The sequence below is a fragment of the Euprymna scolopes genome, chromosome 18 (assembly GCF_053919585.1).
Source record: "Euprymna scolopes isolate OS-2025 chromosome 18, ASM5391958v1, whole genome shotgun sequence".
Lineage (NCBI taxonomy): Eukaryota > Metazoa > Mollusca > Cephalopoda > Sepiida > Sepiolidae > Euprymna > Euprymna scolopes.
In genome coordinates, this window is record NC_136499.1 from 59,638,427 (window position 1) to 59,662,172 (window position 23,746).

A 23,746-nucleotide genomic window follows, 5' to 3' on the forward strand; every position below is an offset into this window, starting at 1 on the left:
GCTGTGCATCCCTAAAAAAGGAAAGTGGAATATTCCAAAAAGTGGAATATTGCAAATAAACCTTGTCATCCTTGAAATATAAAAAAATTGGTGTTGCTGTTGAGGCAAAGCTAATAAAAATGATTTATCTTTCTTGGCCTTTTGGCTAAGATCAAAGTGTAGTATCTGTCTTCAGGTGCTACATTTCAATTTCTTCTCTCTCAGTGGAAGAGAAATCCTTTACAACTAAGACAATTTTTTTTCCACGTTAAAAACCGACCCCCGGTGTCTAAATCTGTCCCATGGGGAGGCATTGTGAATAGGTACTATGTTTAATGTAACAAAGTTTTAATATTAAAAAAAGTAACTGGAAAAAGTTATTTCTGATTTAATTACAAAATCTCCTGGAAATGTCACTTCTGATTAATTATAAAATGCCCTGGAAAATGTCCATTCTGATTATTTTTTTTTGTTTACTTGCCTCCCCACAAAGGCGGAATTGGACATAAGGTCGGTTATAAATTTAGGGGGAAACCAGCTCCCCAAAAGGGGCACTCTGGTCAATAACAAAAATAAAAATTGTATCAGTAATGAAGGATTTCTCCTCCATTAACCAAGACCAAAAAAGGAGGGATTTAAATCACTGGAATGCTGAAACTGATACTACACTCAGAAATTCATGTTGCCGCAATGGTTGCCTAATCCCTAACCGTGTTAATGTTTTTATGTATTACTTTCGAAAAGCTGCTGAAACAGTTTATGATTAAAACAGTACTTTATTTCAAGTATATTTTAAGCAGTGGGTTACGGGATATGAAGTCAGTCCGGAAATTACTCAAATCGTTTACGATTTAAACATTACTTTATTTCATGTATATTTTTAACAGTGGGGTGGGGGATATTAAATCAGTCCCGAAAATGGGTGAAACCGTTTACGCATTACACATTACTTTATTTAATGTATATTTTTAACATTGGGGTGGGAAATATGAAGTCGGTTCCGGAAATGGCTGCAACCATTTACGTTTTGGACATTACTTTATTTAATGTATGTTTTTACAGTAGGATGGAAGATAAAAAGTCGGTCCTGGAAATGGCTGAAAGAGTTTACGATTTGTACATTACTTTATTTCATGTATATTTTCAACAGTGTGTTGGGGATTATAAGTCAATTCTAGAAATGGCTGAAACAGTTTACTATTTATACATTACATTATTTCATGTATATTTTTAGCAGTGGGTTTGGGATATAAAGTTGGTCCCGGAAATGGCTGAAACAGTTTATTATTTATACATTACATTATTTCATGTATATTTTTAGCAGTGGATTGGCGGATATGAAGTCAGTCCCGGGATTGAATGAGATGTGCAAATATATACTATCAGAAAGCGTCGCCCAGTATTGAATGAGATAGGTGGAAAACATATAGTAGCAAAATAAACAGCATAGTTTGGGATCGAATGAGATAGGTGAATGATATATATTAGCAGAATATGCGGCGTCACCTGGGATTGGATAAGATAGGTGAAACATATATACTATGAGAATACACAGAATTGATTGATTTGTTTGTAATGAAATAACCCACCCAGGCAATATATTAAAGTTATTATTTAAGTAAGGAGAAGCGACATAATGGGTTAAAGTTATGAAAATTATTGTCAAAATTAGTAACATATCCAAGAATTATGAAAAATGATGAAATGTGAGTTACTTGATTGATGTGTGTGTAATGATATAATAAGCCCAGACAATATATCAAATATATTATATAAGTAGGAGGGAGAGGCATAATGTGGGTTTTTAATAATAAAAATTATTGTCGAAATTAGTAACATATTCAGGATTATGAACAAAGATTAAATGTGAGTTAATCGATTGTGTGTTTATAATAAAATAATCAGCCCAGGAAATATATCAAAGTAATTATGTTAGTAAGAGAGGGCGATAATGATGGTTTTAATTATGAAAAATAATTGTCGAAATTAGTAACATATCCAAGAATTATGAAAAATGTAATATGTTATTTAATGCATTAGTGTGTTTGCAATGAAATAATCAGACCAGAAAATATATCAAAGTTATTATTTTAGTAAGTGGGGTGATGATGTGGGTTAAAATGATGAAAAATGATTGTCGACATTAGTAACATATCCAAGAATTATGAAAAATGACAAAATGTGAGTTAATTGATTGGTGTGTTTGATATGAAATAATCATTCCAGATAATATATCAAAGTTATTATTTTAGTAGTAGCAGGTTGATAATGTGGGTTAAAAATATTAAAAATAATTGTCGAAATGAGTAACATATCCAAGAATTAAGAAAAATGATGAAGTGCGAGTTAATTGATAGTTGTGTTTTTTATGAAATAATCAGCCCAGACAATATATCAAAGTAATTTTTTAGTAAGAGAGGGCGACGAGGATGGTTTAAATTATAAAAAATTATTGTCGAAATTAGTAACATATCCAAGAATTACGAAAAATGACGAAATGTGATTTAATTGATTGGTGTGTTTATGATAAAATAATCAGCCTAGACAATATATCAAAGTTATTATATAAGTAAAGGGGAAAAGGGGAAGGGGATAAGGAGGGCTTAAATTATGAAAAATTGTTGTCGAAATTAGTAACATTTCCAAGAATTACGAAAAATGATGAAATATTAGATAATTGATTGGTGTGTTTGTAAGGAAATAATCAGCCTAGACAATATATCAAAATTATTATTCAGTAAAGAGGGAAGGGCGAAAATGTGGGTTAAAATTATGAAAAATGATTGTCGAAATAAGTAACATATACAGGATTAATAAAATGATTAAATGTGATTTCATGCATTAGTGTGTTTGTAATAAAATAATAAGCCCAGACAATATTTCAAAGTTATTATTTTATTAAGGAGGGGGCGATAATTTGGGTACAAATTATGAAAAATGATTGTCGAAATTAGTAACATACCCAAGAATTATGAAATATGATGAAATGGAGGTTAATTGATTAGTGTTTGTAATGAAATAATCAGCCCGGCAAATGTATCAAAGTTATTATTTTAGTAAGGTGGGGCGACAACGTTGGTTTAAATTAGAAAAAAATATTGTCGAAATTAGTAACATATCCAAGAATTACGAAAAATGATGAAATGTGAGTTGATTGATGTGTGTGTTTGTAATGAAATAATCAGCCCAGGAAATATATCAAAGTTATTATTTTAGTAAGGTGTGCGATATGGTGAGTTTAAATGATGAAAAATTGTCAAAATTAGTACCATATCCAAGAATTATTAAAAATGATGAAATGTGAGTTAATTGACAGTTGTTATTTTTATAAAATAATCATCCAATAAAATATATCAAATTTCATATTTTAGTAAAGGGAGGAGCGATAATGTGGTGCAAAGTTATGAAAAATTATTGTCAAACATAGTAACATATTCAATAATTATGAAAAATGATAAAATGTGAGTTAATTGACCGGTGTGTTTGGAATGAAATAATCAGCCCAGGAAATATATCAAAGTTATTATTTTAGTAAGGGGGCGATACAGTTTTAATAAAAAAGTAGAATAATATGATTGTGCCTTCATTCATGCTGAACAGAACGCTCACAGCATGCCCAGCAGCAATATATTACATATGAAAAATGCTGTTGTGGAATTTCCACAGGTCCCGCTAGTTATTATCATTATGAAATGCTCAAATGTACTACAACTCATCAAAAGTGTATGCATATTATATAGTATAATGTACAGTTGTCAGGGAAATGAATAGTGTATAGTGAGATGGGGGGCAGTAGGTTGTAGTTTCGGCAAATTTCAGGAAAAATTTTTCTGAAAGTTATAAGCGCTGTCCTGTTTGCTGGTTTTTGTAAATCTGTTCATGTGTGTTAGACACATGCACTTTAAAAGAATCTGAGTTGTTATGGGCAAGATGATTAATAATTTTTGTGAGTGTTTATTAAGTCAATAGCTAAATCATGAATCTTCAATTAGTTTAAACCGCTTGGTTGTACATCTGTGAACAGTATCCAAACCATCAGTTTTTGAGTAATATGAGGATGTAAGGTTTCTGTATTGATATAATTCAAATATTTTTATATTATATTTAATTTTAGAATAAGTTATTTTATCACATTTATTAATAGATTGTATTTACAAAGCTGATTTCTAGTAGGTATCTTTGTTGTATGTAATTGATGAACTGGTATTAAACTATATGTTTAACTTTTTTTTTACTGTTTACCAAAAGCTAGTAACCAAATATAATAATTGACAAAGTTAACTAAATTTTTTTTTATGATGTAGGTAAATTTAAATGATTTCTAATTTATGATATTTTATTATTTATTTTTATAACTTATACACTTAAGAATGCTCTATTTTTTTTTTTGTTCTTTAAATTTATATATTACTAAAACTGTGATAAGTATTTACTGCGTTTTTATGTGAGCGGGGTGTGACACAAGGTCGGTTTAATGTGAATAATGTCCAGCTTCCTCAAAAGAGTCCTTCTGGATTGGCAGAAAAATAAAATAAAAATGCCTTGATCAATAAGAATCTCTCATTTCTACTCCTGGCCAAATACTAGCAAAATGTCTGATATGAGAGTTAGCCTAACATAAGAGAGGTGGTGTGAGAATAGCATAGGTAGTATTAAGAAAAGTGTTTACTATGACATCAGAATACATTGTGATGTCATAATATGCTCTCTCTCTCTCTCTCTCTCTCTCTCTCTCTCTCTCTCTCTTCTTTTTTTCTTTTAATTATTTATATAATTTCACTCCTCTTACCAATTCTCTTATTTGTACTTTATTTAGGTTATATCCCCTTCTCCTGATGATCTAAAGCATTCATCTCCAGATGAAATATGCACGACAAGCAATTCTAATAACATGAAAAACACTTACTCAACTCATGGGTAGCTTAATATTTTCCAATTTTTCCTTTGGGTGCTGGGAAGAATTATTATATTTTTTTAATATTCAAGGAGTCTTATTCATTACTTCTCCTTGCATTTTAAAGTTAATCATTTATCAGCCAATTAGTTTTCATTTTTTTTCTCTTTTACTATTACAAGCACAAGACTATGTTACTAGATTCAGAATAAATGTCTTTACTAATCATCATGTATTAAGAATCTTTTAATTTGTATCTAATCTTAGTTTTATTCATTTTCTTTTTCCAAATCAACAATAAGAAATCTTTCTAAGTGTTACTTTGGCAACAAGCAATAGTGAAATTTTTAATTTTATAACACAAGTAGGGTTATTTGATATTTTCTGAGTTAGCAAAGATTACACCACATACAACAGTAAAGACTAGGGAGTAAATTTTGTGGGTAGATTTCTTTTTGAAGGATGGGTTCTGCCTGGTTTATTAATCTAAAAAATAAGACAAAGCACATTACATTCTTTATAATCAATATTTATGTTCCAAATTTCATAAAAAATCTCCCCAATAGTTTTTGAATTCATAATTACATTTATTTTTAGGTATGTGCGTGAGGGGGGAGGGGAGTCTGCCCATTTTGTTCACCTAAACAATAAATTAAAAATATTTATTACATTCCTCTGAATGTAACTTTTTATTTGCTAAGAGAGTAGTAAATAAGGATGATACTCAACATCACAATTTTTTATTGGAAAGAGATTTATTGCCTGTCATGTCCTGAAATTTCTTAATTTGGGAGGAAGTATGGATGTAGCTATACAGATATTTTTACTTTTCTCTCTCTCTCTCTCTCTCTCTCTCTCTCTCTCTCTCTCTCTCTCTCTCTCTCTCTCTCTCTCTCTCTCTCGTCCTAGTCCTAGTCCCTACTTAATGTATGGTTTATTTCCGAATGCAAATAAAACAAAATTACGCAAACTGAAAATTTTCAGAAAAGATTACCAGTTGATACTTACCTTAAGATTCTAATAAAAAAATAAAGTACAGATACAACTCAAAGAGTTCTAATTGAGCAGAGCTTCAATAAGATTGGAGGTTAAATTTTTTATTGAGGAATTCCCAGATTGTTAGATAAGAAGGGATGACTAATTTACTTGTCCCTCGACCCACATTGCCGGAGATAACATCTACTGACATTTTCTGGCGCGACTATCCAAAAGATATTGTGCACTGCTCTAAAGTGAAGGACATAAACAAGCAAAGAATAATTGGCACTGTTGAAACCGTGTATAGTTATGTTAAGGATACAGACAGAAATTAAATATCGTTTAGATATTCTTAGTTTGACAAATGGGTCTCATAAGAAATATATTGACAATTGGAAACACAAAACGTCAGTATTTACTTGATAAGACATAAGGATTTTAAAAGAATTTCAATTTAGTTTTAATTTGAATAATTTTTTGAATTGTCTAAAGACTTGAGAACACCTTGTGTTTTAAATTACATTATTACTTCTCTCTTAGATTAATTCTTTAGTTACTTTCTCTGTCACACAGCAGATAACCATATTATTCCCTATTCTTCCCAGTCAAGCGATTTTGTAAACCTGGTATTTGATTTGGAGATTATGTCAACCAATATCTAGTCTCTTATGTTTCTAAATTTTGAGATGAGGATTCATTGTTGGGTGATGATGACCTACTAAGCAGACCTAGTATGGAATTTTATGTGGGAACTATCTATATATATAAAAAACAAAACGGGTGCGCACGTTTTTTGTATGTCCAGCAAAGGCTTTTTCCGGGGCGGGGGGGATCTCAAGAGGGTTACTATATCTTAGAACTTTTTATATACTCCCTAGATCATAATATCTACAATTTGCGAAGGGATGTCATATCTACATTTATTTTGATCGACTTTTATAAAATTCCCGCTATTCCACTCTCTCACGTGTTTGTTTGGCTTTTTCGTATAAAAGCGAAACTGAATCGAAATAAAAGCAATTCGCTGGTCTTCGTGGCCAGCATGTTTTGAAAGGCGATCAGCTTTGATCACTGTGGAGAATACCCTTCATATCAGACAATTGCTATTCATTAAGACACTGCCAGAGCTCCCCCTCTTAAAAACCTAACTGGCTTACAGCCAAACTTAAGTGCATGATTTCATTTCTTTGCCTGCGTGAACTCATTCACTTTCACTTTTTGCATGCCAACTTTTTGATCGTTAAATTAGGATGCTTTTCAATCCTTTCCCTTCCTGGCCTAACTTTCTTTCACTTTCTTTTCCTCCTTCGCCTCAAGGCTTCAGGTTCAAGCCTGCCTACTACAATATTTTTTTTGCTTAACACAAACCTCCAAACACGCAGGCAATGCTGGGCACCCCCACTAGTCTATAATATAAATCTCACCTGTCTGTTTAAATGTATGTATGTATGTAATTATGTATGTATGTATGTCTCGCAAAAACTTTCGACACAGGCAATGGATCCTAACAAGATTGGTATCATTTTGAAGCTCGACATCTCAGACGACAAATATCGAAAAATTGGCCAAAAACATTAATTTCTTCACCCTAAACGCGACCATTTATACAAGGAGGGATCGATCTTTTTGCTGATATTTTAGCAAGTAATCATCACCGTTGGATTGACTCCAGTTAATTTCAATGCTTTTGACTTCCGGTCACGTCATGGAGACATCAGCTAAAACATCAGATTTTCTTTCACTTTCTTTTCCGCCTTTGTGACACAGGTTTGAGCCTACCTGCCTCCCTATTACCAATTTTTTTTTTTTTTTTTTTTTTTTGCTTAACTCCTTCAAACACCCAGGGAATGCTGGGCAGGCTAGTTAATTATAAATAATAGATAAGGTCACCATTAAAAGTAAAAAAAAAAGCAAATATATATATATATATATATATATATATATATATATATATAGTAATATGTAGTAATCTATAGTAATAATCTGTAAGATTGTAAATCTAAAGAAACAAGAATAGGTTTAAGATTCACAAAATTCACACTAGAATTGTCCACAAGGACCAGTGGCGTAAGAAATAAAGTACTAAGTAAAATTCAGTTCTAAGTGACACTCTTCTGAAGGTTGATGGTATCATCTTCAGTGTGAGCGATACTAAGAATACAATTGTGAATTATTTAAAATTTCTGCTCAATCATGGCTAATGGAATGAGAGCATGCTACTTCCATGAATTAAATAAAGGGTTACATTCAGAATCCCATATAAATTCCCAAGTTCAACAAGATATACCTGAAGAAGGGCAGAGATTATACTGACCGAAACATTGTGAGAATAACACTCAAGTTGAGTGGGAATAGTAGTTTGAATAATTCAAATAATACAAAATATCTAGTTTCTTGTTTTCTATGTTTTACTTTAGTATTATTTTAATCTAAAATAAATGTCAGGTTTCTTCTCCTCTCCCTTTATTAAGCTATGGTCATAAAACCATTAGCAATAGACAGAAGCTACTAAGCTAATTAGGGAATGCATAAACTTTATGAACATTATGATAGTTAAGCAACACAGAACTTCAAAAATGTAACAGTGATACATGTTCATTCACACAATTCTGAGGCAACACGTTCAGGACTGCAGAACATAAGGATATAAAAAAAAAAGGAAACATAAGCTTGCTTCCATAGTGATTTTTTTTTTTTAGTATATTTTTACTATCGGCTATTTTACTAACATATCAATAATATTGTAAAGCTTGTTAGTTAACACATAAAATTTCCTCAAACTCTCTGGTTATTTCCTGTTAACAATCCTAGAGAAAATCTTTTAATGCCAGATGATGTAATGAAACATTGGCTTTAACATGTCACTTATTGTTTTTTGTTTTTTAGGTATGCAGCAAAGCTTTTAAAGCCAAGGGCAGTATGCTGTATCACAAAAAAGTAGCTCATGGTGTGAATGTAGAACTTAGCCAAGGCCTAGAAGAGCGCTACCTTCGTTTGAAGACTCGGGCCCAAATGAAAACTCTGTATTTGCATGAGAAACTCCAAGAGAGAGCATCAACGGGTGAGCAAGATGCAGCAGCCATGGAAGCAAGTTTGAATAATAAATCGTCTGAGCTGCTACAAAGGAGTGAGTCTGAAGGGGAAATGGCTACTATCAGTGATACCCCTGAAACCCTTCCACTTCAAGCAGCAATTGCAAGTAGTGACACTTACCCAACTGAAGATGATATAGAAACAATGACATCTTGCTCTACTTTCAAAGAGGAACTTGAACTTGCAAAAGGCCTTGGGCTTAATGATCAAAAGATCTCTGAGGCAATGGTTGAAGCAAGCTTGTCTAATGTGGAAGTTCCGCATCTTCATCCACAGCCTCCACCATCACAACCACCGCCCTCCACCTATTTTGTCCACTCTGATGTTAGCACATCACCTTCCATAACAAATTCAACGGCTACTGTGTGTGGTATTGGTAACAACACTATAGAACCATCAATATCTCCAGCTTACGGGCCTGCAGACAACTTTGTGATTACCACTGAAGCCCAGTTCACCAAAAATCGTATTAGTATAAAAAATGAGACTGTAATTGCAACACGAATTGATGGAATCAATCAAAGTAGTGGCAGTAAAACGTCCCTCTACAAGTGTTACCTGTGCGGCAAGATTTTCAATTACCTCAGCAAACTTCAGTGTCATTTATCTCTGCATTACGAACGGCACCTAGTAACCTATCAATGTTCTGTGTGTGGTGCAAACTTCAAATTCAAAACTCAATTACTCCGTCATTCTAGGCGACACAAACTGCCCCCAAAGAGCTCAGTGCAAGTAGATCAAGAGGGACAGTTAGAAGAGACCGTCCCTGTCAGTCAAGACACTCCCCAGTTAAGTGAAGGTTCAAAAGAAAGTTTACCATTTACTCCAGAATTCAAGGAGCCTTCTACTGAAGATGACACTATTAAAGAAACTCCCCCAGTGGAGCCCCCTTCAGCCAATCCTTACCACAACAACAATAACAACAACAACAACAACAACAACACTAATAACAGTAGTAGTAGTACTAGTAGTATAGGTTCAAATAATGTGCCACCTAGAGATTTTGTTTATCCCTATCAAAAAGTGAATGGCTGTTATGTTTGTCTTTATTGTAGAAAATCTTTCACAAGATTCTTCTCATTACAACGCCATGAACGAATCCATACTGGCTACAAGCCATGCTATTGTAAAGAATGTGGCAAGGGCTTTAGTGAATATCGTAACTTGCGCCAACATGTTATGCGTTTCCACAGTGATAATTACCCAATGGACTACGTTCGGAAAGTAAGGAAACGGGCGATCCTAGCTAGCTTGAAGTCTTCCATTAGACTTGGTTACCTAAATCGACTCCAGCAGAGGATGGGCGTGCCCGATATGATTGATGCTGGCACAACTTCTACCTCTCGTGATGAGCTTCAAGTGGGTGGTGGCGGCGGCAGTGGTGGCGGCAGCATCTTGGGTAATGATGATAATCATCTCCATCAGCATCATCATCATCTTCTAGGCAGGGAAAATCCAGATTTGAAATATATTTCACATGTTGATGTTGGTCTGGTTGGTGCAGGTACCATTGCTAACGCACAGTACATCAGTAAGGAGCAGGAATCTGAACAGTTGAGGCAGGAGGAGGAAGAAAAAGAGAAAATGAATGCCAAGGAAATCTTGAAAAAGGAAGGCATCAAAGAAGATGTGACAGTTGTGCTACCGTCCGAACCCCCAGCCGAAAATGAAGATGTGGTCATAGATGCACATCATTCAAATGGACTTCCTGAGGGCAACTGGTCCGAAAATACCTCCGAAAATGGCGAGGATTGTGTAAGCAGTGGCGAGATCATTGCTGCCCCGAAACGCTGCCTGTTACCTCAAAATAAGAAAGACAGCTCTCTTTTCAAATCTAGACGAAAAGCATCGCTGACGTACAAGGTTGAGAATAACCAGCTGCCAGCCTCTCAACCACATCACCTTCCACAACCGCAACAATCACAACCAGCACCACCACCACCAGCACCACCACATCATCATCATCATCATCAACAACAAGCTATTCCACAGCCACAAGCAGCTCACATGCACCCTCCTACCACCCATCCACCTGCTCCTCATCATCCGTCACACATAGCAGGAACACAGCCAGTTGTTGTAAACAGCGAGCCAGAGATGGTTATGTCCACTTCCCATTTGGGACAGAGTTTATTGAGTAGCATACCCCAGAGCAACATGCTTTCGAGTATGTCCGCATTGGGACCAATTACATGTAACTCTATGGTTTTGGGAACACCGACTTTACCTGCTCAGGCAGCCGCTTCCTTCCTGGCTGCCTCCCAGTTGCTAAGTCCAGCCGTCTCTCAGGCTCTGACCGGGTCATCAATTGTCAATATTCCATTAGGTCTTTCTGCAGAATCTCTTTCTTTGGCTTCCTCAACAACTTCCCTTACTGGAACATCTCAGTGTCCATCTCCTGAGGATACTCTGGTTGGACTCCCACGAGTACAGTGGCATTCTCCACACTCTCCAGATAGTATTCGCAATACCATTCTGGCTGATGGACGGAAGCTGACATCATTATCTAGAACACACTCCAGGTAAGTTATATTTTTGTTTCATTTATCAACCATTCTTGCTTCATTTTCATAAATACAAAGGTCGTTTTGTCAAAATTATTTAATTTTTATAAATTCAAATACATTATTCCACCTTGTTGAATAGTAGAGACATATTATAAGGACATCTTCTGAGATAATACAGCTACTCTGTCTCAGCAATATTGGACTATACTTCATCATTCAACTGACAATATCATTAACCATTATCCTCAAGTTGTTTTTAGCCTTGATAAGTGGGAACTCATTAGTATTTAAAAAAACATGGTTTACATGCAACCAATATTAGCTGGCCTCTGTAAGACAGTATTAACTCACCATTTGACCCTCCCGAAAACTTGACACCCCTCACTCTGACATTTTACACTCCTGAAGTAAATAAGAATGTATTTTCTTAAGATATGTTCATTCAGTCAGCATTTTTAGTAATGAAAATTCTATTTCAAACTTAAGCATGACAGACTTACTAATTAACAGACAAAGTCTCGTCGAAATGAGGGGATGCTTTTAAAAATGCTATTTCAAACTCAAGCATGACAGACTTATCAATTTATGGACAGAGTATCATATAGATGAGAGAGGATGCTTTTTAAAAATGCTATTTCAAACTTATACATGACAGAGTGACAAAATGTTATTTAACTTAAATGTAACTGATAAACCAATCAATAAAGACTCCCATAAAGAGGCTTTGACCTATCTCAGAATGTCTTTTATTTGTATTGTTGGACTAGCAAAAATATACGACCAGAGGAAACATATTTTTGCTAGGTTGAGTAGATTATATGATTGTGAAAAAAAAATACATACAATACATAGTTATAAAGCAAAATTAATTGTTTTGGACTATCAAAATAATTTCCAATGCTATTGATAATGTTTATCCATTCATTTATTTTTTAGTATCACTTATGTTTGAATTTGTGTTTTGAAACCTGATGTAAATCATAAATCTATGACATGACACCAAAGCTATAATTATTTTGTTAAAGTAATGTTTTAAGCTTTATTTATAAGAAAGTCCAGATAGTTCAGTTGGTAGAACCTCAGACCTAAGATCTCAAAGTTTCAGTTTCTTGTCATCCACTTTATTTCTTGGGATTTTATTATTTACTATTATTGCAATACTTTCCACTTATAAAAGTAGCTAAAATTTCTGATATTCTATAATGAGATAAATTCCACAATGTATTTTTTATGTTTTAAAAAATTGTGACTGACAAATGAATGAACAAAATCTCTATTTACATAAGATATAGTAATGAATGTTTATTAACTTTTTTCTTTAAATACTAGAGAATTACTATTGAAAATTTTATGAACACAATTCATGGTGCAAGTTCATAACTCCCCTACCCCCATGAAAAAAAACAAAATATTAAAAATAAAGAAAAATATTTATGGCGTACATACTCATGACGGAAAGAAAATATTGCTCATCAAAAACTATGTAAATTAATCAAGTATTTATATGTTAAAAAAGAAAATGAAATTTTATGACTAAATGACGATCAACAATCTCGACAACATTTTACAGAACAAGGGTGATAATTACAAATATTTGTAAGATTTTAGAAAGTTATTTTGAATAGAGGGGGGGGGCATTGGAAAAACACAGATTCATCATAATTCCTCCTTAATACACTATTTAGAAATAGAATTAAAAATCAGTCTTATGCATCATTGTAATGCCTACTAATTCTAATTAATCCCTTAAAAATTATTTTTTTTTATAAAAATAAAACTATTTGATCAATTAAAGTTTTTGGTGTATATATTTTTCCATTATAAGTATGTGTATCATACATAAAGATTTTTCTTTATTTTTGTCATTCCATTCTATTTGTTGTGTAGAATGTCTCTGTAAAATGCTTTAATTTACAGTTGTAGATTCAATTTATGAAATTATTTAAGTTTTTATATTGAGTTTTTATATTAAGTATTATATTTGCATATTATTAATAACTTAATTAAGCAACAAATATTTTAATAAAGTACTGTACCAATCTGCTGTCTGGATTATGAAAATGGTCATTTGCAAAATTTCAGATTTATATGTTTCCTAATCTTATTCCATAGCCTCCAGTGAATTGTTGATATTATGCCATGCAGCATATCTTGGGTAGAGTCAAACCCGCCTCCAGATATATGAATAATCATAAAACTATGTTAGTCGTACTATTTAATACATAACTAGGAGAAAATAGGGAATCCATACCTTTTGAAAGAGTATTAGTCTGAATGTAAGCATGATGGATGTTGAACTCAGCTTGGACACTTTATTATCCATGCCTAGGAGCACTATACCAAGCCAATTTTTCCAGTTTATACATGCAAATTCCATTGGTTTAGCTGTTTTCTTGAGATTTACTAGATCAAAGCTGCAATCTGCAATGTATACAAAGTATTCTTTTATAGGCACTTAATCAAACTCCATTTTCAATTCTATCAATAACAGAAATGACAATAATATTCTTTTTTTGTACACAGATTTTTAGTGTTTTTAAGAATAACAATTTTCCAATTACATTTAATAAAATTTACACTGAAATCTAATAATTTTCTCCACAATTTTTTACTTTTAATGTTTATTCTTATTTGAGTTTAAAAATAGACCATTCATAATTTTAAAATTATCTTTTCAATTTGATATACTGAAATTATTACTAGACTTAAATCAATGTTTCAAAAAGAATCATTTCAAACATTTATTATGTTATTTTTTGATTTTACACTTTGTTCTCATTAGTATATATTTTTCATGTTGATAAATGTTTTTGGGAGACAAATAAGCACACAGGCACACACATACTAACGCACATTTTGCCGTTTATATAATAGGAGATAATAGATAATCTATTAAAACAATATTCTTGCACAGAAAGGTGGAAGGGAAGTAACTCTAATCAATATTAATAAACACTTGTTTCTGCCTTGAATTAATGAAAACGTTCTTTTCAAGTTTTTTTAATTATTTTCTTCTGTTGAATAGAACAAATTTCTTGAACTGACAAAATGTGTAATTTTTGATACCCCCAAATAGCATAGGTTATTATGTAATTGCTCATTTATGATATACATTTATAATCTGTAGAAAGCTGTCTTAGTTGATGGGAAAATATGAAAAAACTTACAAAGAATATAAATTATCCTGATTGGATAATTTTGGAGTTGTATAATACATTAACAAGACTTGTATAGGCAAGCATGATGTGTAGAAATGGCTGTTTTTCTGATATGCACATTATCATTGTCTGTATTGGAATCTCTACTTATATATAAAAGGAACATTGTGTGTCTGTGTGAGTTCATCATTCTGTATGAGCTCTGAAATGGCTGGGTCAGTGTGTTTGAAATTTGACACAAATTTATTTGATGTGTTTGAGAGTGTTCTTAGATAAGTTCTGTAATCTGAAATGCCTCTGATAAGTATTGAAAATCAACAATGAAAAAAGGAACAGTTCGATTCTTATACAGCCTAACATCACAATTGTATTTTAGAAATTTTATCACCACACAAGCAGAGGGGCCTGGTGTATAAAATCAACAGTAGGTTCTTTGATAAGATCGGGGAACATTTGAAATGTTTCTGCTTAGAGAACAATTGAACCATGATACTTGACTGTTGTATTTTAAACTTAAATTCAAGCCATTATATAAAAATAATTTTATAAAATCATCAGTAGGTACTCTACAAAACAATATAGACTACGATGTATTGTGGACTAAGACACTGCATGGAGACATGTGAAGCTTCCTTCCAATGCATTGCAGTGGGTCTTTGACTAAGCAATCGATTTGATTGAAAAATGGGCAATTTCACCAGTTTCAATAACAATAAAATAATAATTGGAAGTTTGGAACATTTTTTGATCCTCATTCAATCCCGAGCAACATTGTGTCTCCTTGCTAGTATAGGATAAATGCATTATTTCTTAGAAAGAAACAAGTCAAAGAGAGAAGAACTCTCTGACATCAGCAGCAACCAAATGCATTCTTTACTAAGACTATAGACACCCTAGTAATAAGTGTCCACATTAAGAAATTATCTGCTATAATTATAAAAAAGAGGGTCACTTCACTAAATAATTTCCTTAAATGATTTCAGAGTTTTTGACTATAAAACTTATTTCTAGAAGTTGATTACTTCATTCAAGAATATTAATAATCTTTGAATAAAATCTCTCTTAAATATAATTCTGGCTTAACGGCTCAACGAAAACATTTTTTTTTCCTAATAGTTTTATTCAAGAAATCTTCTGCTCAAATCTATGGAATTAGAATTCCCATTAAATTTCCCTTTTCCTTCTCCTACACTTTTTAAATATGTATCAAGTTGTCTAGATGTTGTAGGCCAGAAACAGAATGTTTTTCTGGCCTAATATCTTGATACCTTTTCCAGGTTACATATTGTGAATTCTCCCGTTGACAGAGAAAAGGTTTGCAAGCCTACATTACTGCCTGATGGACGAGCAGTGTACAGGTGCATTTTTTGTGGCAAGGATTTCCTGTCATTCTCAGATATCAACCGACATATGGATTTCCATGAAGGTAAGTATTGTTTTTTTTTCATTGTTTGAAAAAAAAAATGTGCATCCCTTTCAGTCTAGAAATGCTCAACATTGTTTAATTTATTTTTATTTATTCATTTTTTTTTTATTTTTGCTTTTCTTTGTTTAAAACTGTGGCCTGTACTTGTTGATTAGAATTTAATTTCAAAAGATATGTTTCCCCTCCCAATTTGATCATTTGCATTATTTCACAAGAAATTTTTCTCTAGTTTGCATTTTAAATGCAAACTAGAGCTATATGGAGATTGATCATTAACTGGAATATTAATTCTTTTTGTAATTATCGGTGTCATAATATACCACAGTACTTTAAACCTTATGTGTATCTTGTAAACTTGGTAACTCTATGAAAGTGTCTATTTTTTTTTTTATTGGAATTTAAAATATTAACAACTTACTTAATTTTCATTAACACAGATTTTAAAATCACATTTAAATGCTGTTTATTTAAAATTAATGACAATTATCTCATTAATATAGCGTGATGGATATTTTATTCTAAGCTTTTTTTTTCTAAATACATTTATCCATTTGATGCAAACCATTTTTAATTCTTGACAACAATTTTTGATTTAATATTTTCTATAGCTTCAAAAATATTAAGGGAATTTTTTCCATAAAATAAATTTAGTGGAGCTGTTATTACTCAATTATTAAAAGCATTAAAAATGTTTATTTCAGTTTGATTTTTAATTTCATTGAATAATAATAACATTTCACTACTAACGAACAGATATTTGGAAATTAGTATTTTATAAATTTCAACACTGAAGTTTCTTTAGTATTTCTTAATATATTTACAAATTGATGATTATATAGAGCTTAGTATCTAAGTATTATTCAAGTATTATGAAATTTTGCCAGATAACGCTAAAATGGATATATATTGGCTTTATATTTTTGTTAATAAAATTGGGGAAAAATACTAGGCAATGATTTTTAGTCAAAATGCACCAAACATTGATATTATTGTTTATTTTCCTTTTCCTTTATTAAACTCGATCATGTTCCGCAAAGTCAAAATCAAAAACAAAAATTTTCTTCTACAAGTTACTAAAGCAAACACCATGAATAAATATTTGAAGATATAAAGATCTTGAATCATAAAAACTTTTATGAAAATGATCAAATTCGGTATTATATACCCGAAAAGGGTTGATGTGGTGTAAAACAAAGCAACCAAACCGATCTCTATGATTAAATATATGAAGATATAAAGAACTTGAAGCACAAAAATGTTTTTTAAAATTACTGGATACGGCATTAAATGACCTGAAAAGGGTTGATATGCTGTAAAACAAAGCAACCAAACCGATCTCTATGATTAAATATATGAAGATATAAAGAACTTGAAGCACAAAAATGTTTTTTAAAATTACTGGATACGGAATTAAATGACCTGAAAAGGGTTGATATGCTGTAAAACAAAACAACCAAACACTAAGACTTCAACATAATTTCTGCTCCAACTTTAACACCACTTGCATTAGAAGTATATCCACCAGAAGACTAGATACCAGGTTGGGTTAAAATCAGTTGATGATTTTTCAATTTGATTACTTGATGCTCTGAAAAATTAAGTAGCTCAAACCTCAGTAAAATGTACATTATATTGAAAGTAATCAATATATCCTATTTTTTCTGTTGCATTTCTGATGTGCAAAGCAAATATTAATGTACTTGATAAGGTGTTTAAAAACTACTTGCAATACTAATTCAGATGTGCGGCAATTTGAAGCAGATGTTATCCTATTTTAGAAAAAAATGGTTAATATTAATATTTAACATTTCATTACAATTTTTTATGCATTATCTAGCATTCTATTTATTGACCTGTCTAATGCAATTACTTTAATAATATAAACATTTATTCATATTCAATTTTACCATTCACAAAATCATGAGGATGAGTTACTATTAAAAAAAAACAATTAAATAAGAAATCAAATTGCCTTCTTGAATTGGTCAGCATGTGTGTATGTTTTGCTTAATATTGGTGATTAGTTCTAGCTTATAGGATGTTATGCAACTCTAATACAAGACTAAAAATATATGTATTATACATGACAAGCTTATTACATATTTACATAAATGAATAATATACTTCATAAAATTACCTAGTATTAATTATAGTTTATACTGTGCATATGTATTATTGTATCATTATACACCTGTTATGAAACTTGCTTCGTTTACATGTTTTAAGTTATTTGCAATATTGCATTATTCAATTTGTTATAACATTATGGGCCACAGAAATTTATACTTTCACAAAAGAATGCTAAATGTATGTTTTTCTGTTTGTGTGTGCATGTATGTATAGGTAGAAACTGAGGTTATAATTTATATGGTTAGTATTCTAAATAGTCCATACATTTATTTAAGGTATATGTTATTTAATTCACTTGAACTATTGTAGGAATTTGATTTGATTTTTTTTTAAATCACATTCATAACACATCTAATGACAGTACATAAGTGTTTATTTCTATAGATTTTACCTTTCATTTTGTTCTTATCTAAATGATATCTAAAAGAACACTTCTTTTTAAACTCTGTTGTCCATTCTCTAAAATACTGGTTATTTATTCATTTTTAATTTTTGTGGAACATACACCAACTGAGGCAGTAAAAACAATTTGTCAACATGATACAATGAATTGTATGAAGCAGACAAGGATTTCCGGTCTTTAAATGATAGAAATTAAGAAACATAAATTAAATTGCACCATAAATTTCAAGTGACTATTTGCAACATTGACAATCAAGTTCGATTACTTTCATGTATTTAAACTAATCTGTTTTTAATAATTTTGCAAATACCTCCATTTCTAATTTAATTTTAAGTTTAATATTTCTAAATGAAATTTCAATCATTAACAGAAAATGGATTTTAATAATTTAAAAAATATCTCTATTTTTTTAAATTTTAATTTTCATATATTTGGGTTGACACTATGTAGTATAAAGTGTTCCTCTTTTACAGTTAAAGCGTTTTTTTCTTTTTGCTCAGTGATTAACTTATCTATTTGTAAAAAAAAAATTAAAAAATAATAATAAATTAGGCATTTTTCTAAGGATAATTTTTATTTATTAATTTACTTCACTTTTTCTTTAAATAAATTCAATGTGATGATTTAAGAAATAATGTTTTACTGAGGAACATACTCTCTATTTCTTTCAATCACTTGCGTATATTCCAGGTGTAATTTTGGTCAGATGCTGTACAGTCAATTCAGTGAACCTTACAATATTCGTTTAATAGTGCTCAGTAAAAAGTAGAGCTGTATATTTGTTTTGTTTTTGAAATATTCTTTTATTTATAAAAGCATACTTTGTTACACAAAATTCAACCTAATTAAAAAACAAAAATACAGAAAAATCTTTATGATGTATGTACTCATCACGGAATAAAGATATATCCCCAAAATAACATAAATTGATCAAGTAATTTTATTTTTAATTAATAAAATCAAATTTAATGAGTATCCGAGACATATTTAGGTATCCTCAGGTGAGGATATATACAAAATAAAATGAAACAGAACAAAAATCAAAAGAGCTCTTCAATTTTCAAGATGAAAATCTGAATAAAGAACATGTGATTTTATAGCTTATTCCATAAGTTCATATGTTCGTTTCCTTAATTTTGCATACATTAACTTAATTATATAGATTAGTTTATAGAATCTGTCCTAGATATTCAAATTAAATGGTTTATATTATATATATGACTAGCTGGCATCCACTGATATTGCCCAGGAAGTAATAACTCTGTGTATTTATGCTCCAAGCACTGAACCCCATATGACCATTTTAATTTATTAATCTCTAAAAAAACTATTTATGAATGTACAGTAAGAATAAAGCCACCACAATATTTTTTGTTAAAAAAAATATTAAAAAATAAAGCCCTAATACAAAAATAATACATGCATTGGATTTCTCATAAAATTTTATTAAAGAAAAAAAATTTAAGCTTAGTATAGGTTTTACTTTTATTCGGTTTTTTTTTTTTCAGTTGCATGATTGCTAAATGATAATTAAAATCAATAATTGTATCCTAGTAACTCCAGATGTAATTTGAACAAAGTTTGAATAGTGTAATTCGTTATTGAAACTAATTTGAATTTTCTGTCAACATATTGATTTCTATATGAGCCAAACTCTGAAATAAACATTTCTCTTTCGATATATGCTTTACAATTATTCCTGTTTAAATTATAAGTGAATTTTTGTTTGAATATCATATAAACTTTTCTTGTTAAAAAACAGTAGCATAATAACACGTTTTAATATAATGAAAAAATTTGGATCACTCTCAGATAAAAGATATATTTAATTACTTAACAACATAGAATTGGGCCACAGATGTAGGAGTGGGTTATTCAGTGCAGATTAAACTCTACTAAACTAATAAAGGTATGAAAAATTAGCTTGTTTACTGCTTCCCTGTAATGAAACTTCCTTTCAATCTTTAATGGTATTAAGTTTCTTAGATTTGTAAGTTTATATGGAATGATCAAATTAAATTGACGTTAGCATATATTTCTGTGCAAAGGTTCACTAGGAATTATAATTCTGTTTTTGAAGATAGTTTCTTTTTTTGTGTTTATTTTAACGATCTTCTTTCATAATTCTTGTATACAATAATATTCAGAGAAAAAGATTCAATTTTAAATAGTTGGTGTTTTAAAGCTGAAATAAAAGTTTTCAATGAAAATTTAATGGGATGTTTTTTTCCCAGAGTATTTTCTTGAAAGTAAAGGATTTTGATACCTATCTTGAGTTTTCTTCAAGAGTTTATTGGTAAATGTTTTTATTCCTCTGCCAATGTACTAACCTTTCTTATCTCTGACTAATCCAGTTAAAAAAAAGAATCATTAAAGTCTAAATACTCTTCTCAATCCTTGCATGTTGATTCCTATTAATCGTTACAGTGGAGAAAGGTAGGTGTGTGGCTTTTTGGCTCGAGATATTTATAGTGTTCTTCTATTAATGTTACTCAGATAGAAATATAACTTCTGCATGGTTTTATTGTTATGTTGTCCCTTACTTTTTTCTTTGTTTTGCTTTCTTGGTTCTTATTTAGTGTTCAACCTATTTACAAAACGAAAATACAGAAAAATTTTTTATGGTGTATGTACTCATCACAGAATGAAGATGTCATATTCCAAAAAGTACATGTATTAAGTAGTTTTATTTTTAATTAATAAAATAAAATTGAGTATCTGAGAAGTGACTGTCTCGCCTATCATTCTGAAAAACACTGTCAAGAAACAATGGAAGACAACTCAACAATAATTCATAGTTACTAGATTTATATTCGACAAATTCCCACTAATTGCATAAAAATTATTTTTTTTTATAAAAATAAAACTACTTCATCAATTTATGTGATTTTTAGAATATGACATTTGTGTTCTGTGACAGATATGTACATCATGAAGATTTTCCTATAGTTTTATTTTTATTATTAGGTTGGATTCTAAAAAAATGTTTTTCTTCTTTCTTTGTTTTATCTGTTTCTGTTTTTTCTTTTGTCTACTTAAAAGTTTTGTTAGTTTAGCTTCAATTTAACTTAATTTGCTTGCTTTCAAACAATGTGCAGATCAGTTATAATTGTTTATCTGATTTGTTGGTTTCAAATTGATTGAAACTTTGGATTTTTCTCATGCAGAACTAAATGTTGTAATGATACCATTTCCTGTTAGATGTTTCACTATTTTTCATCAAGCATGGTCAGTTGTCATCATGTTAAATATTATTGAATTTTGATCATTTGAATAATCAATATGATTTTTTTTCTTTTCTAAATCCATACATGGTATTTTGGAAAAGTGTGAGAAAATAATGTGCAGAAATTTCACATTGTATGCCAAAAATAGAATATATTGCGTGTCAAATTATTAACGAGATAACATTTTTTTTTAACAGTTTCAGAAACTTACAGGTAGTTTTGTATCAAAAGCTCTGGAAACGTTGGCAATGCTGAGCTGCACATACTGTGAAACTTTCGTACTGTTCCGTGCAATGTAAACAACTTGCCATTATAATTGCTGAATCAATGGTATTTAAGGTGTGTCAAATTATTAACAAGGCAGTTTGTTTCGTCACTAAAATGGGTCATAATGGTGGACTGAGTAGTTCTAAAACAAGTCCTATTGCAGAATAGTTAGCAAAAGTTAAAACTATGCTCGAAATATCATAAATGATAGAAAGGTACCATCAAACTGTGAATAACTTTGTCAAGAACCCTACAAAGGTACGTAAGAGAGTTGATAAAGGTAAATCTAGAGTTGTTTCACGCCGTTCTCTACTCCAAATTAATCGTGAAGTTGTTAGGTACCTTGGGCAGACAAGTCGAGAAGTCTTTGAGCAAGCCGGATTAAAGAATGTCTCAAAAAGTACTCGATGTCACCTTCTGAATAAGTGGCAAAATGTTAAGCCTGTGACAAAGCCTCCATTAAAGCAACATCACATACAAAATCGATTGAAATGGGCAGAGGACAACATGAAAACGGATTTTTCCAAAGTTTTGTTCACGGATGAAGTGCATGTCACTCTTGATGACCCAGGTGGCTGGAGCAAGGGATGGGTCCTAGATGGATGACATCGTCATCAGCGTTTAAGGTGCCAACAAGGTGGTGGTGGGATAATGATTTGGTCTGGAATTATCGGAGGTACTTTAGTTGGCCCATGGAGAGTCCAAGAAGGCGTAAAAATTACGTCAAATGCTTACATATCTTTTCTGAAGAAGCACTTTGGACCATGGCTGAAGAATCAAAGGTTGACATTCAGAAGAACCATTATTTTTATGCAGGATAATGCTCCTTCGCATGCAGCAAACAAAAGCAAAGAGTATTCGTAATAACTGGGGTTCTCTAGGTGACGGAAGACAGAGTGGCCGGCAAATTCACCAGATTTGAACCCAATTGGGAACCTTTGGAGTATCATGAAACGACGCCTCTATGCAAGTGGATGCCAATTTAAGAGCAAAGATGAGTTGTGGGATGCTCTCCAAGAGGTATCGCGATGAATAACTGTTGATGAAATCACAAATTTGACCAATTCTGTAGACCAACATCTTTTACAAGTCATTCATAAAAAGGATCGCATATGCCCTACTAATTATGTCAACGTATAAATTGCTATGTAGTTATTGTGTTCTAAGGATTTTTCCTAGTTTATGTAATGTTTGAATATTATTTCAATAAACAAGTTATGGGTATATTGTGTTTTTTTTTCTCAACCTCGTTAATAACTTGACACACTGAAATCGACAGATAATACTATCTTCTGCCATAGTTTCGCTAATACTGCTTTAAATACTTTTATTTTCGGATTGGAGTAGCTGAATAGTATCGTAAGCACTTCCTCAAAGTTTCATGGATTTTTATTCACTCGTTCCTTAAATATTTAAAAAATGTAAACTCGTTAATAATTTGATACACGGTGTAAAATAAAAAAAAAATTGATTCTTAAATTTCTTTGCACGATGATAAAATTGAAACATTTTACTCAAAGAAATCTATTGCAAACTAATTGTAAACTTGTAAGAATTGTTTACATTTTAGTTAACTGATCTAACATTAATTTAAGAACTTAATTCATAACATTTCTAATGTTTTCTGTCCTCTTTTAAAGCTTTTTATTTTATACAAAATGCTCACACATATAAAATGCTTTTT

The 23,746-nt window shown here is 31.2% G+C and overlaps 1 protein-coding gene, 1 long non-coding RNA gene and 1 pseudogene across 17 annotated transcripts in view; 2 read left to right on the top strand and 1 right to left on the bottom strand.

Moving 5' to 3' along the window:
• The window catches only part of LOC145297628 (uncharacterized), a 187,892-nt gene that overhangs the window by 147,531 nt on the left and 16,615 nt on the right, over positions 1–23,746 (top strand). For 13 of the 15 annotated variants that reach the window (XM_080143714.1, XM_080143716.1, XM_080143724.1 and 10 more), the window contains 2 exons: positions 8,738–11,466; positions 15,887–16,035. In XM_080143714.1, coding sequence (XP_079999840.1) covers positions 8,738–11,466; positions 15,887–16,035 — 2,878 coding nt within the window. The remainder of the gene's footprint in view (positions 1–8,737; positions 11,467–15,886; positions 16,036–23,746) is intronic. The other 2 variants (XM_080143715.1, XM_080143718.1) reach the window with 1 other exon arrangement.
• The window catches only part of LOC145297629 (uncharacterized), a 178,008-nt gene that overhangs the window by 89,439 nt on the left and 64,823 nt on the right, over positions 1–23,746 (bottom strand). For both annotated transcript variants that reach the window (XR_013870290.1, XR_013870289.1), the window contains exon 2: positions 13,703–13,872. This is a non-coding gene — a long non-coding RNA (uncharacterized LOC145297629). The remainder of the gene's footprint in view (positions 1–13,702; positions 13,873–23,746) is intronic.
• Positions 125–264, top strand: LOC145298037 (U2 spliceosomal RNA; annotated as a pseudogene).